The sequence below is a fragment of the Siphateles boraxobius genome, unplaced genomic scaffold (assembly GCF_051911475.1).
Source record: "Siphateles boraxobius isolate OS27281-9 unplaced genomic scaffold, OSU_SipBor_1 6, whole genome shotgun sequence".
Taxonomy (NCBI): Eukaryota; Metazoa; Chordata; class Actinopteri; order Cypriniformes; family Leuciscidae; genus Siphateles; species Siphateles boraxobius.
The window spans coordinates 9,354,274-9,367,464 of NW_027509186.1; the positions used below are offsets into that span (position 1 = coordinate 9,354,274).

Here is a 13,191-nt window from a genome sequence, read left to right on the forward strand (position 1 = left end):
TTTATGAATCTCCATTCTTACAGATAATTAACAAAAAAAGTTGTTTTAGTGTTTAGTCACCCTTTACGAACACAAACACAAGTTTAAGATTTGTGCAATATTTATTTTAATGTGTTTAATGTTTTGATCCATGCTTCTTATTTTTTTAAATGCGCTTTTAATATTTTGATCAATTTGCATAATGTTTTTCAGTTTCTCCAATACATTTTTATATAGGTGGGTAACACTTTATTTTACAGTGTCCTTGTTACATATGTTACATGTACTTACCATAGTAATAACAGTAAATTATGCATAATTACATGCAACTAACCCTCTATCAAATCCTAATCCCACCCTAACCCTATAGTAAGTGCATGTAGTTGCTTAATATTACTCAGTACTTAAATATATAATTACACTGTTACAATGACACCTTAAAATAAAGTGTAACCCCTGTGGGTTTTTTTCCATTTTTGATTCACGCTTATAATTTTTTGATCCATGAACAAAATACTTTCGGCAGGAATTGAATCCCATAAAAGACCATTAAAATGTACTCAAACAAATTCATGCTGAAGTTTTAACTCTACTACAGCAATAAATATGAGATTTGTTATCTATTTATTTATTTATTCATGTATTTTTGCTCTAATTTCTTTGTATTAAACACAAGTGTTGTCCGAGGGTCATATTTCACTGATGGTCTATTAACTATCATGAAAAACTGTAATGTGGGTCAAACTTAGGTAACACTTTATTTACAGTGTCCTTGTTATACATGTTACATGTAGTTGTATAACTATAAATTATGCATAATCACATGCAACTAACCCTAAACCAAATCCCAATCCTAACCCTATAGTAAGTACATGTAGTTAATTACTATTACTCAGTACTTAAATATATAATTACACTGTAACAAAAACACCTAAAAATAAAGCGTAACCAAAACGTATAATGATACAGCAGCCTACATGCAAAAGACATATAATCTTGAAATTAATTTAATCAAACGTACAGTATTACCCTGTTATTACAGTGTAATTAATTAACCGTATGTGCTAGAATATAAATACACTTGTGAAATCTGAAAAGTGATTACATTAATGTGATGATAACTGATAATGAGTGTGATGTGTCTCATGGTGACAGAGATCAAATGCAGTATAAAGACACTTATCTTAACTTATCATAATGTGCCCTACACTTTCACCAGCGTTACAAATACACAGATGCAAGAGACACATTATTACTGGCGCCTCTTTGTCGAACTTTACTATTTTATTGCATATTGTTAATTGAAACGAGACATCATGAACTTAAACACAGGACTGTTCAAAGGTTTGGAGTCACTAAAAATAATTGAATACTTTTAATCAGCAAGGACGCATTAAATTGATCAAAAGTGCAGTAAATACTCACATTGTGACAGAAGGTTTGAAATTAATGCTGTTTTTTTTTTTTTTTACTTTCTATTCATCGAAGAATCATGAAAAGGGTGTGTTACAGTTTCCACAAAAATATTAAGCAGCACAACTGTTTTTAACATTGATATTAATCAATAGATCAGCATATCAGAAGGATTTCTGAAGGATCGTGAAGACTGGAATAATGATGCTGAAAATTCGGCTTTAAACCTAAAATCTATTCAGATTATTTTGAATTCTAATAATATTTACTGTTTTTCCTGTATTTTTGATCAAATAAACTCACAAATCTTACCAACCCCATTAGTGCAAGTTCAAATGTATACCAATGTCCAAATAATTTTTAATTATATAAGTATTAATTGCATATCAAATGATCTGAATAAAATTAAATGAGAAGCTGAACTCATGACTTTCTAAATGTCATGTTAATATTTGATTTTTCCAACAACAGATGACATGAGCTCCACAAGTGCTGAACGTTTGATTTGGGAATGTTCTTTCAATTGTTTGAAGCATTAGATACGAGATTACTGCTGATTAAAACAGTGGCGAGGAAGTATAAGACGTGGGACAGTGCTGTCACAGCTTTAAAATTTCATGACAACTGCAATATCTGCACAGCTTGTCTGTATCTTTCTCTCAGACCATATTAAAAGCTTACACAAGTACATCCCCTTTCTAAAGCCCATCCCTTCTTTTAATGAAGATAAAGAGTCTTATCACAAGAACTCTGTCCCTATGGTTCATTTCATCACACACACACACACACACGGCTATAAAAGGCCGTGGTCCTCCTCATCCTATTCTTCTCTGTCTCTCTCACACACACACACAAACACACACACACACACACACAACATCCAGCTTCACAATGCCGGCTGATTTCAATGGAACGTGGGAGATGGTTACCAACGACAACTTTGAAGATGTTATGAAGGCTATGGGTAAGTGATGTTCTTCTACTATACGCCTAAACTGAATCATAAAGTTATCAACACACACCAGAAATGCAGATTAGGCTCGTATATCTATATATTAAGTTGTTCTTAGAGGATCAAGCTCTCTATAATCCTGCTTAAATGAAAGTGCAGTTGTTGCGAAATCTCAGTTTAAAGAAGAGGATGCAGTGTAAAGTGACAGAGTAAGACGTTTCATGCACTGGGGTTGCACAATATTCAGTCTTGCATGAGAAATATTCATTTTGCAACAGATTTGAATGTACGTATTCATTGGGATTAATATGAAAGACTTGAGTAGACTTTATATAGACAAGTTAAGGACAATTATAGACAAAATCAACCTTATTTTTACAAGTGCGATAAATTAATTAACAAAAGTAGTGCTTGTTCTAGGGTCAAAGTTCACGCCAAGGGCCAGGTGCATAAACATCTAAGACTAAACCTACAAGTTAGACATCAAATTAGTTTCTTTTAAACTGTTCATAGCTTTTTTAAATCAGTTACATAAAAACGTAGATTGGCCTAATTTAATAGCGAAAAGTAAGACTGACTGCCAGTTAAGACACTGTCGCCTCATTTAAAAAAAGTTAAACATATGTCCATAGAAGACAAAACTGTCTATGTCAAAACACTGTCATAGAAATTTTAAGCTTGGGAGCACAGACTTAAGTTTGGTAACATTTTAAAGAAGACCCGTGGCAGATATAAATGAAAAAAAAAATGAATAAGTAAATCAAAAAAAAAGTTATATAGGTTTAAGTTTATGAAAATTATTTATGAGCATTACTTTATATAAAATATATACTTTATAAAACAAGTTGAACTCTAAAACGGCTAGAAAATCAAAGCCATAAATATAAATAAGTTGTGTTCCAAATTTGAGGTTGACGTCTCAAAAAATGAGCTTTCAGTAAGATTTTGTTTGGGCGCAGTAACACATTTTCCCCATTGGGTGCCAGCAAAACTCCACTGGTGCACGCAGTGATTGGATTTTAGATTTGCAGTTTTTTCTCTCTCAATATTACACACACACACACACACACACACACACACACACACACACACACACACACACACACACACACACACACACACACACACACACACACACTACACTCTGACATCCATACCAACACACCCACACAAATATCGTTGCATAATTTATCCAATTGGCTCTATAATATGCCGAAGCAGAAAACAGGAATAAAGCGAGTATTTGCTTTATAGACCAAACCATGGCACCATCTGATAATAAATAGTAAAAATTTAAATTTTGAAGCCTTGCCAACAGAATGAAAGCCTCTTATCAAAGATTGCATAATTTTATAGTTAAATGGTCCTGGGATTAAAAATTGCAGTTTCAATGGGTTTCAATGGGGCCATTTTTGTCCAAAAGGCGCTGAGTGGGAGTATTTTGAGTACCTAGTGCAAAAAAGATTTTTTTAAGGTAATAGCGGTGAAATAGTAAAATTACAATAAAAATACACATCTGTGCCAAATTTTATGCAGTTAGCATTAACACAGGCAAAGTGATAAAAAAAAAATATCTGAAAAGGCCAAAAATGTCCCTAAGGAGGCACAAGGGTTAATGTAATGCTATGTTTATGCAACCGGCCCCTGGTCACAGTATCTTATCAATCGATTTGATAAAGGAGAGAGATGAGCGACTTCAGCGACCTTCGTCCCAGTGTGTGAATGTGTGTGAGGTCATTCTGTTGCATCATGGGCCCATTTTCTACCCTCTGTTTTCCAAGCATCCATAGTTTCACACATTCATGCTTAAACTGATGTATTTGCACAAGCTTTCCCTGTCGAGGTTTTAGTATATGATTCTGTTCCTCCCCCACAGACATTGACTTCGCTACCCGTAAGATTGCAGTGCATCTCAAACAGACTAAAGTCATTGTGCAGAATGGAGACAAATTCGAGACCAAAACTCTCAGCACCTTCAGAAACTATGAGGTGAACTTCATCATCGGAGAGGAGTTCGAGGAGAACACCAAAGGCCTGGACAACAGAATTGTAAAGGTAGGTGTCTAAAAAACAGGATCACATTTGTCCCTCTTGTTCTGGCATCTCTGAAATGAGAAAAAATATACTTATAGTGGTACAGTGGATCAGATGATAATACCGTGATAATTTGACGTAAGTCACCGTTATTTATATTGCACTTTATTCAATACAGATTGTTTCAAAGCAGCTTTACAGGGATAAACAGGAAAAAAATGACCAATGATGCAAAAAGAGTTCAATTCGGCTGTAAAGCAAATCTAAAAAGACAATTGTAAACAGCCATTATTCAGCTGAAGTCAGTTGTGTTGATCCAGTTTGGTTCAATAACGGTGTAAAGTGCATCAATTATGAAATGAGCTCATTTCATCAATAAAGCAGCTCAACAAAAAATTACATAGTGTACCTTTAAATTTAGACCTAAACATTTTTGAGTGCATTGTTATGAATGATAAATACAGCATATTTGCTTCTTTAATGCCCCTTGAGTTCTAGATAGGCAAATTTACCCAAATAATAATTGCTTTTTAATATGTGCAGGTGAGGTCCTAAACGTCTTTTACATCTGCTGAAATATTTGTTTTCAGACCCTGGTGACGTGGGATGGAGATAAACTGGTTTGTGTGCAGAAGGGAGAAAAGGAGAACCGTGGCTGGAGGCAGTGGATTGAAGGAGGCCAGCTTTACCTGGTAAACTACAACCATTAGTAGACAAATACGGGTTACAATTTATTTTAAGGTTATGTAGTAACATTGTACTTACTCATATAAATACTGAGTAATATGAGTATATACTGTAGTAAGTACAAGTAGTATAACTACATCACCTTAAAATAAAGTGTTACCATGAATATGTATGGTATTTTAATACATGGTACAGAATTATTAACATATTGATGTACTGTTCTATTTATATATTTTAGAGAATATATCGTTTTACATACCCAAATGAACATGGTAATATCATGGCACTTTATGTTACAAAAGAACACTTCCTAAAAAAATCTGAATTTGGCACTTTTTAAGTGGGTAGTAATAAATGTTTGGTTATGCCTGATTTCGTGTCAAATTTAGACATTCTACTGACTATAAGTAACTTTGTAACTACATGTCAGCTAACTCTCATTAGAGTATTAGTAGAATGTCTTTTGGGGGAGCATCAAAATAAAGTGTTAGAAATATTAAGCAGACAGTTTACTTATACTCTAATGACTGCTAGTTGACATGTAGTTGCAAAGTTACTTATAGTTAGTGGAATGTCTAAAGTGAACCATCGAAATAAAGTGTTACCAAATGTTTCAGTGTGAATAGTTATCATACTAACTAACACACTGTGTCTCTCTTTTTTAGGAGATCCATTGTCTGGACAAAGTCTGCCGTCAAGTCTTCAAGAAGAAAAACTAATGCTCCCTAAATAATAACTGGATATTCACTCCTGGGTTTGGAGTTGAGCTGTGCACTGTGGATATTTATTAAAGCAATTTTAATAAACAGCTTTAACCTTATACATTCTTTTGGTCCTCCATGGGAGGATTTCAATGCAGCAAATAAACCTAATAAGCCCAATAAAATGATTTCTGATAATCTCAGCACTAATTAATAATTAATAATAATTTCACAAGGTGATTAATGCAGTTTAATATTAGGTGTGTTTTATTGAGATATCAAATAGGATATTAGGATATCAAAGTTCATATGAATCAAATCATTTGATTTAGCCAGACGTGTGTGTGTGTGTGTGTGTGCACTTTTACTTTTAGACCAAGCTTTAACGTATACTATCCATCGTCCTTGCATTATTCCTGGTCATTTGCAGGGTCCACTTCACACACACATTTGATTTGGCACAGGATGCCTTTCCTGACACAGTACTGAGAGTGCTGGCCTGGGACACATTCTCTCGCTCTTACTCTCTTACACATACACACACACTCCTACGACAATCAATGACACGGACACTGAACAGGGGCTCAGCCAGGGCTTGGACCGGGAAACTTCTTGCTGTCAGAGGACAGTTCTCTAAAGATGTATATCTAGAGAATTTAAACAAAATCACAAAAAAAGAGAACAACATTTTTCAAAATTTAAAGAAAAATGTATAATATCTATTGGCATATATTTTTAGTATCTAACAATATATGAAAATAATAGTTCAGTCCTGAAACTCTAGATGGCGCAAGCTGATGGTCCTTTTCATGCAATCTGCAAGCAATCACATCATTACCACATGGAGCAAGTTAATTGGCCCCTGCAGCCAAAGAGATTGCGTGCTCGACATTTAATTATGTCTGGTTTTGTGTTTGCTGTATAGGCTAGTCCTGCAGTGTGCTACCAGATTTCCTCTGAAACTCTCCACCTCCCCAGCTCCACCGGCCTAGATCTGCTACGAGATTCATGTGTCTATTCATGCAGCAGCAGCAAATCTTACATGCTCACAGCGGTGTGTCTGTGTACCTATTAGCATTAGCAAGTCCATATTTGCTCTGCAGCAGCAAGAGCAGATTTAGTCTCCCTAATCATGATTGATAAATATATACTAGCTGACGCTATGGGGAATGTGTACATTCACGTCGTGTTACTAGGAAGGGGCGCTCGGCATAAGCAGAGACATTAATAGTGCAGCTTTGCATAAGCAGTAACTCCAATGGTAAAGCCACTGTCCATAAGTAGCATAAGTAGCACATACCTGACAACAGCTTCTCACTCACCTACAGCTGAGGAGCTTACTGGGATCAAGAAACACAAATGATTCTTTGGGGATCCGTTATGTTACAGGTTGGCAATGCGGCAGCAGCGCCTTCTTCACCTACAACATAATTTTGTTTAATGTAATCGGACCAACTTAGCCGCTGTATGTGTGTGCACACAACAGTAAAGATAGAAAGTTGTGAAACTCTTCTTAGAACCGCTTATAACCATCTGAAAGCTGAAGCTGCCATTGACAACATAACAACAAATGCATCAACAAGAGACGAACCCGCTGCTTGGTGTAACACTACTGCCAGTTAGTGGAATCAATGCAGTAAACATGTTGTTTAGGAGCCATCAGCCACTGAAGCTACAATGCATACCATGGCAAAGCTCAGCGTTTAAGAGGTCATAGACAGAAAGTAACAGCACTGTGGGTTGATGTATTAGGCAGCGAGGATGCTGGCGCTGTTGTACAATGACGTAAGACCCTAGCGGACTTAGAGGAACCCTGCACCCAGGAGATGGAGGTGGACTTTACTAGGGCTGAAACAACTAATCGATTTAATTGATTAAAATCGATTATTAAAATAGTGGTCAACTAATTTAGTCATCGATTAGTTGCTAAATAATTTGTATTTGCCGTAAGCGGCTCATTTCGTAAATATTTTAAATCTGCGGTGATCAAAGTGTGGCAGTAATGAGCCACCGGAGGTTTTAATCAGCCAGTACAGCAGGAGAAGTAGCGAATAGCCAATAGCTGGCATCGTTTTATGTCGCGTGCTTCCCGCACAGCGGCTCTGCGTCTCTGCAGCATTCAGCGAGATGACGGAGGCAAGTGACACTGGAGTAAGCTCGAGAAAGAGAAAGAAAAAAGCGGAAGATAAAACTAATCGAACGAATTAACCAACAAATATATAAATAAATGAATGAATAAATAAATAGATGTTCAGCTTCTCATCTGCGGTAATGCGTCTTGCAGTAGCGCCGTCATATCTGGCTATAACATTACATATAGCCTATATAACACGCTCTCACATGTTTATTTTTTAGCATTTTTGGGAGGAGTAAAATTTACATGTGGTTTCACAACCAGATGCATTTACACTTGTCCAGTTTCGTCTGGAATGAGTCTCAGATCTTCTCCTGAAGCGGTTTGAGCGATCAGATTCAAATCCGTCTCGAATGCGTTTCGGAGTGCATTTACACCTGGTCTTTTCACGATTAGATAGCTATCCGATCTGAGAAAACAATGCTACTGTGTAAACAGCTTTGTTTTATAACTTCGGGACAGTCACACTAGATCTTTTTTTTCTCGAGCATCAGGTTGCGCAATCAGTTCGCTCGCAACATAAGTTATGGATTAAAATAGCGCTACCAAAGAAATTAAAACGGTGTTTACAAAGTGAAGCACTAAATATAAAGGCAGTTAATAACAGCAGCAGTAAAATATTGTTTTTAGTCACTGTAGTCAGTGGTTTTCAGCGAATGCTTGTGCACTAATGCATCATTTTTCCTGTCCTTTTAATCAAGCCTGTTAGCTTGCTGCGTACCTCCATTCCATTCTCTTTTTATAGCATTTGTCTACTATTAAGTTTTAATTGTTTTTCAAACGCAATCTACTGCGGCTCTACTACATTCACATGCTTGTTTTCAGTCTTTCTATATTTAATTTATCAATATATTAAGGTTTAAAATGTAAAAAATAAAGATTATATTAGTAAAATGTGTGGCTTTTGCACTTTTTAAAGTACACTTTTACACATGAGTACCCTGATTTAGGGTTTTATTTAGTTATAATAAACAAACAATCAAATTAAATGTTCTAAAAACTTTTATCCGATTAATCGATTAATCGAAAAACAATCGTCTGATTAATCGATTATCAAAATAATCGTTAGTTGCAGCCCTAGAGTTTACCATCTGCTCTCAGGTCACTGCACACAGCAAATCCAAGACATATGCTGTAGCAAAAGCAATAATCACTGAGAGCAGTAAAAAACAAGCTTACCTTAGCTAGCCTTCTTGCACTGGTAGGAGAAGCTATTGAAGAAGAGCCCAACTCACAGAACCTGGCAAAAGTGTTCTGTGAAGCCCATCCGGCTGCTGAGGAGAAAACCTATATAGACATACCACTTGTTCATGGAGGCCATACTCCTTGTAGAGTGGGCTTGCACATCTATGGGGCACGACACATCCTGTGAATCATAAGCCAAAGCTATCTCATCCACAATCCAATGGGATAGTCTTTGTTTTGATCCTGGTAGGCCTTTAGGGGGACCACCAAAACACACAAAGAGCTGTTCAGAGAGTCTTAACTGTCTAGTATACTTGACATAAATACGCAAAGCACACACAGGGCAGAAGTGGGTTCTTCCCCGGCCGCGGGTTCACTGAGGGGTAAAAGATGAGTGGGTTACCACCTGGGCTCTGAACGGCGTTGAGAACACTTTAGGCACATAGCCCTTCCTTGGCTTAAGCATGGATTTACAATCATTAGAGCCGAAGTCCATGCAGGACTCATTGACTGAGAGTTCATGCATGTTGCCAACTCATTTGATAGAAGCGTGAGCGCAAGTAAAAGCGTAAGTAAAAGCCCTGATTTGAAAGAGTTGTAGAAGTGAGACTGAGACTGAGACTGATGGGCTTCATTGAACTGTCAGATGTAAAGGATCCACAACTGGGTTGGGGTGCCATATTGAACCATTCGCTTGAGAGAGGAGATCCCTCCCCAGAGGAATGGGCCATGGGGGATCTGACAGTATCTTGAGCAGTTCCGGGAACCATGGCTGTGTGGGCCATTTCAGTGTGATTAACAGAACTGACTCCGTTTCCTCCTTGATCCTGTACAGTACTTGGTGCAATATATTCACAGGGGAGCATGTTCATCCACTCCCAGTGTGGAGTGCTCAACTAGGGAGAAGAACAACGGGTAGTGAGTGTTCTCTGCTGATGTGAAGAGATCCACCTCTACTGGCCCGAATATGCTCCATATCACATTCACAGTCTGAGTGTGTAGTCTCCATTCTCCCTACCATGTGTTTTGACAGCATGTATGCCCTGGAAGTCTCTAAGACGTGCATAGAGCCAGCGTGCCAAGAGTGAATGGGGACACGTGCTTTCAACCATAGTTCAACTGGCTGCATGTGAAGCAGTCCCATGCGACAAAACACTGAGACAGCTTCCATCAAAAGCGGAAATGCCCAGCCTTCCTTGAACATCGCAAGAGAGTTCATGATAGCCTGCGAACGCTCAGATAACAGGTGGGCTCGCATAACAATAAATTCAGACTCACGGCCAGAAATGGAATACATTGCCTGGCTTTTCTGCAGGTTGATCGTAAGCCCCAAACGCTTAAGGTGGTTGATAAGCTGATCTCGGTGGCTGCACAGCTTGTTCGCTGAAGGAGCCATAAGCAGCCAATCGTCCAAATAATTCATAGCTCATACTCTGAAAAAGTGGGTTTGTATGTGTGCAACCAGAAGTGTGTAACCACTTATGATCATGTTTAGCAACCACCTTGATATGCCAGGAGGCGCTCACCCACACCTCTGTGAACTGTGCAAGAGGTTTCAGTGTGGCTTGGTCTGACAGTTCGCTGATGAGTAGACAGGGAACTGTGTAAGGCGTGAGTGTGAGTAAGAGAGGGAATAGGATAAAAGTTCTTCTTGTGAGGTTGTTTGATTTTATTGCATATTCATGTGGAACAATCACACAACAACTTTCTTTGTTCTTGTCATCTGCAACAGGCAGGTAGGCGAGGGGAACATGTAGAGCAGCATCCGAACATGCTGCCGGACCATCTTTGGTGTCGAGTTTCAGACTCCTCTTCCAGGGGCAGGGTCCCTGATGCTTAGGAAGTGCATGACCCAGAGACAAAGAGTCATTGGGCTCTGTCTGAGAGCAAGGTTTTGAAGTGGTCTTAAGAAGAGCGCTGGGCGAGAAGGCTATTTAATCTCTCTCTGTGAGGGATTTACATTTATTCATTTAGCTGACGCTTTTATCCAAAGGAACTTACAATTGCTATATTTCAGAGGTTGCACGCCTCTGGAACAATTAGGGGTTAAGTGTCTTGCTCAGGGACACATTGGTGTCTCACAGTGGATTCAAACCCGGGTCTCTCACACCAAAGGCATGTGTCTTATCCACTGCGCCATCACCACCCCACATTGGGATTAAATGTGCCTGGCAGCCCTGACAGGGGCCTTCAGGAGGAAGACCTTCTCTGCATCCTTCATATCTATACAGGTTAACCACCAGTGCCTGTCTAGCATGACTAGGCTACCCATGGTACAGCCAATGGACTGTGCCTTAGGAGAATCTTTGTGGCTCATAGGGCAAGGTTGCTGGCACTGCAAAGCTCTATCTGGATCAGGGCCCTGCTCTAGGTGCATCTTCGCCTGAAAGACTTGCTGAATAGCCATCAGGTGGAACACTGACGTTGCTTTGCCCAATGCTGCGTACGCTTTCCCAGTAATATTAGCGTGGTGCGGCACGGCTTGTTGGGGTACGCAACTGTGGACATACCCTCAGCATAGGGGCAAAGATGGGCAGCAATAGCTTCCTTAATCGGTGGGAGCTTGGAATAGACCCGCAGATCAGAGCCATCTTCAGAAGAAAAAAGTGACAAACCCCAGATGTGGGCATGGGCTGAAAATGGATTGACATACCATAACATGAAATGTTAAGTGTGTACAAAAAAGTAACTATACATGTTTGGTATCATAAAGTATCTCAGTGCGACTGGTAAAATGGTCTCATTCTCCCAACCATAATGAAAAGCTAAAAGAAGTTATAAAATATGTGAAAAGTGATGTGTCCCTTAAAGGTGTTCCCTCCCCCAGATCCTCCATTCTGATCTTCACGTGTAGTAAGTCAGTCAGGTCTTTAGGAACGTACTACAACCTTTGAAACATGAAAAAACACTAAGTGAATTACAGTAATAATTTCATATGAATAGTTGTGTACTGTACGGAAAATAAGGGAGGTATTGTGAAAATGTCACCTGTAGTAAGTCAGTCAGGTCACTAGGAACGTACTACAACCTTTGAAACATGAAAAAACACTTTAGGTGAATTACAGTAATTTTTTCATATTAATATTTGTGAACTGTACGTACAAGGGAGGTAGTGTCAAAATTTCACCAGTGGTAAGTCAGTCTGGTCACTAGGGAATTACTACAACCTTTGAAAAATGAAAAAAAAAAACATTTTAGGTGAATGACAGTAATATTTTCATATAAATATTTGTGTACTGTACATACAGTACATTAAAAAATAACCCTTTACGTAAGGGAGGTATTGGCAAAATGTCACTGGTAAGTCGATGTTACTAATAGTTACTTAGTTTTACTAAGTTTTAATGCAATTGGTGTAATTGACAGCGCGTTAAAGGGATAGTTCACCCAAAAATGAAAATTCTGTCAGTATTTACTCACCCTCATGTTGTTCCAACCCCGTAAGACCTTCGTTCATCTACGGAACACCACTCTAGTTCATTCAAAACAAACTACAAAATAGACTCAAAGTGTTAAATACCAGAATTATCCTTTAAGATATTTTTGATGAAATCTGAGAGCTGGATCACTCCTCCATAGGCTTCTTCAGGGATTGACTCTTGCCGGCCTCGAAAAGTTATTAAAGACATTGTTAAAATAGTCCAAGTGACTACAGTGGCTCAATCTTAAGTTTATCAAGCGACGAGAATACTTTTTGTGTGCAAAAACAAACAAAAATAACGACTTTATTTCAACTATTCATTTCCTTCTCTATGGGCCTCTAGTGTCACAGTGTTGGGTTTGTGTTCCCCTGATGTCCACTAGATGTCCTCCTTTCCCACGGTGTCCTTCACTTATGAACTACATTTCCCACGATCCTTTGTCTCATCATTGCACTCAGCTGTTTCTTATCACTGATCATTGCACTCAGCCAATTCCCCATTATCATTGTCGATTCCCTGTGTATATAACCCTGTCTGTTTCAGTATGTGTCACGGAGTCCTTGTATTATGTCCCCACACTTCCGTTATTTGTATCAGACTGGTTCTCGTTTGTATTTTATGTTTTGGATTGCCTTATTGGACTTTTGACCCCTGCCTGGATTACTAAGAGTTTGGATTGCCCTT

General features: G+C 38.3%; 1 protein-coding gene across 1 annotated transcript; it reads left to right on the forward strand.

Annotated features, from left to right (window-relative positions):
- The first annotated feature begins 2,146 nt into the window (after positions 1–2,146).
- Positions 2,147–5,885, forward strand: rbp2a (retinol binding protein 2a, cellular). Its single transcript, XM_077207643.1, has 4 exons — positions 2,147–2,356; positions 4,221–4,399; positions 4,969–5,070; positions 5,731–5,885. The coding sequence occupies exons 1-4, from the start codon at positions 2,284–2,286 to the stop codon at positions 5,782–5,784; spliced, it is 408 nt and encodes a 135-aa protein (XP_077063758.1). The 5' UTR covers positions 2,147–2,283; the 3' UTR covers positions 5,785–5,885.
- The last annotated feature ends 7,306 nt before the right edge of the window (positions 5,886–13,191 follow it).

Bases quoted from the DNA above. Each gene is read 5' to 3' on its own strand.
- rbp2a (XM_077207643.1), top strand. From the start codon at position 2,284: ATGCCGGCTGATTTCAATGGAACGTGGGAGATGGTTACCAACGACAAC. The intron at 2,357-4,220 runs GTAAGTGATGTT...CCTCCCCCACAG, and splicing joins AGATGTTATGAAGGCTATGG to ACATTGACTTCGCTACCCGT. The intron at 4,400-4,968 runs GTAGGTGTCTAA...ATTTGTTTTCAG, and splicing joins TGGACAACAGAATTGTAAAG to ACCCTGGTGACGTGGGATGG.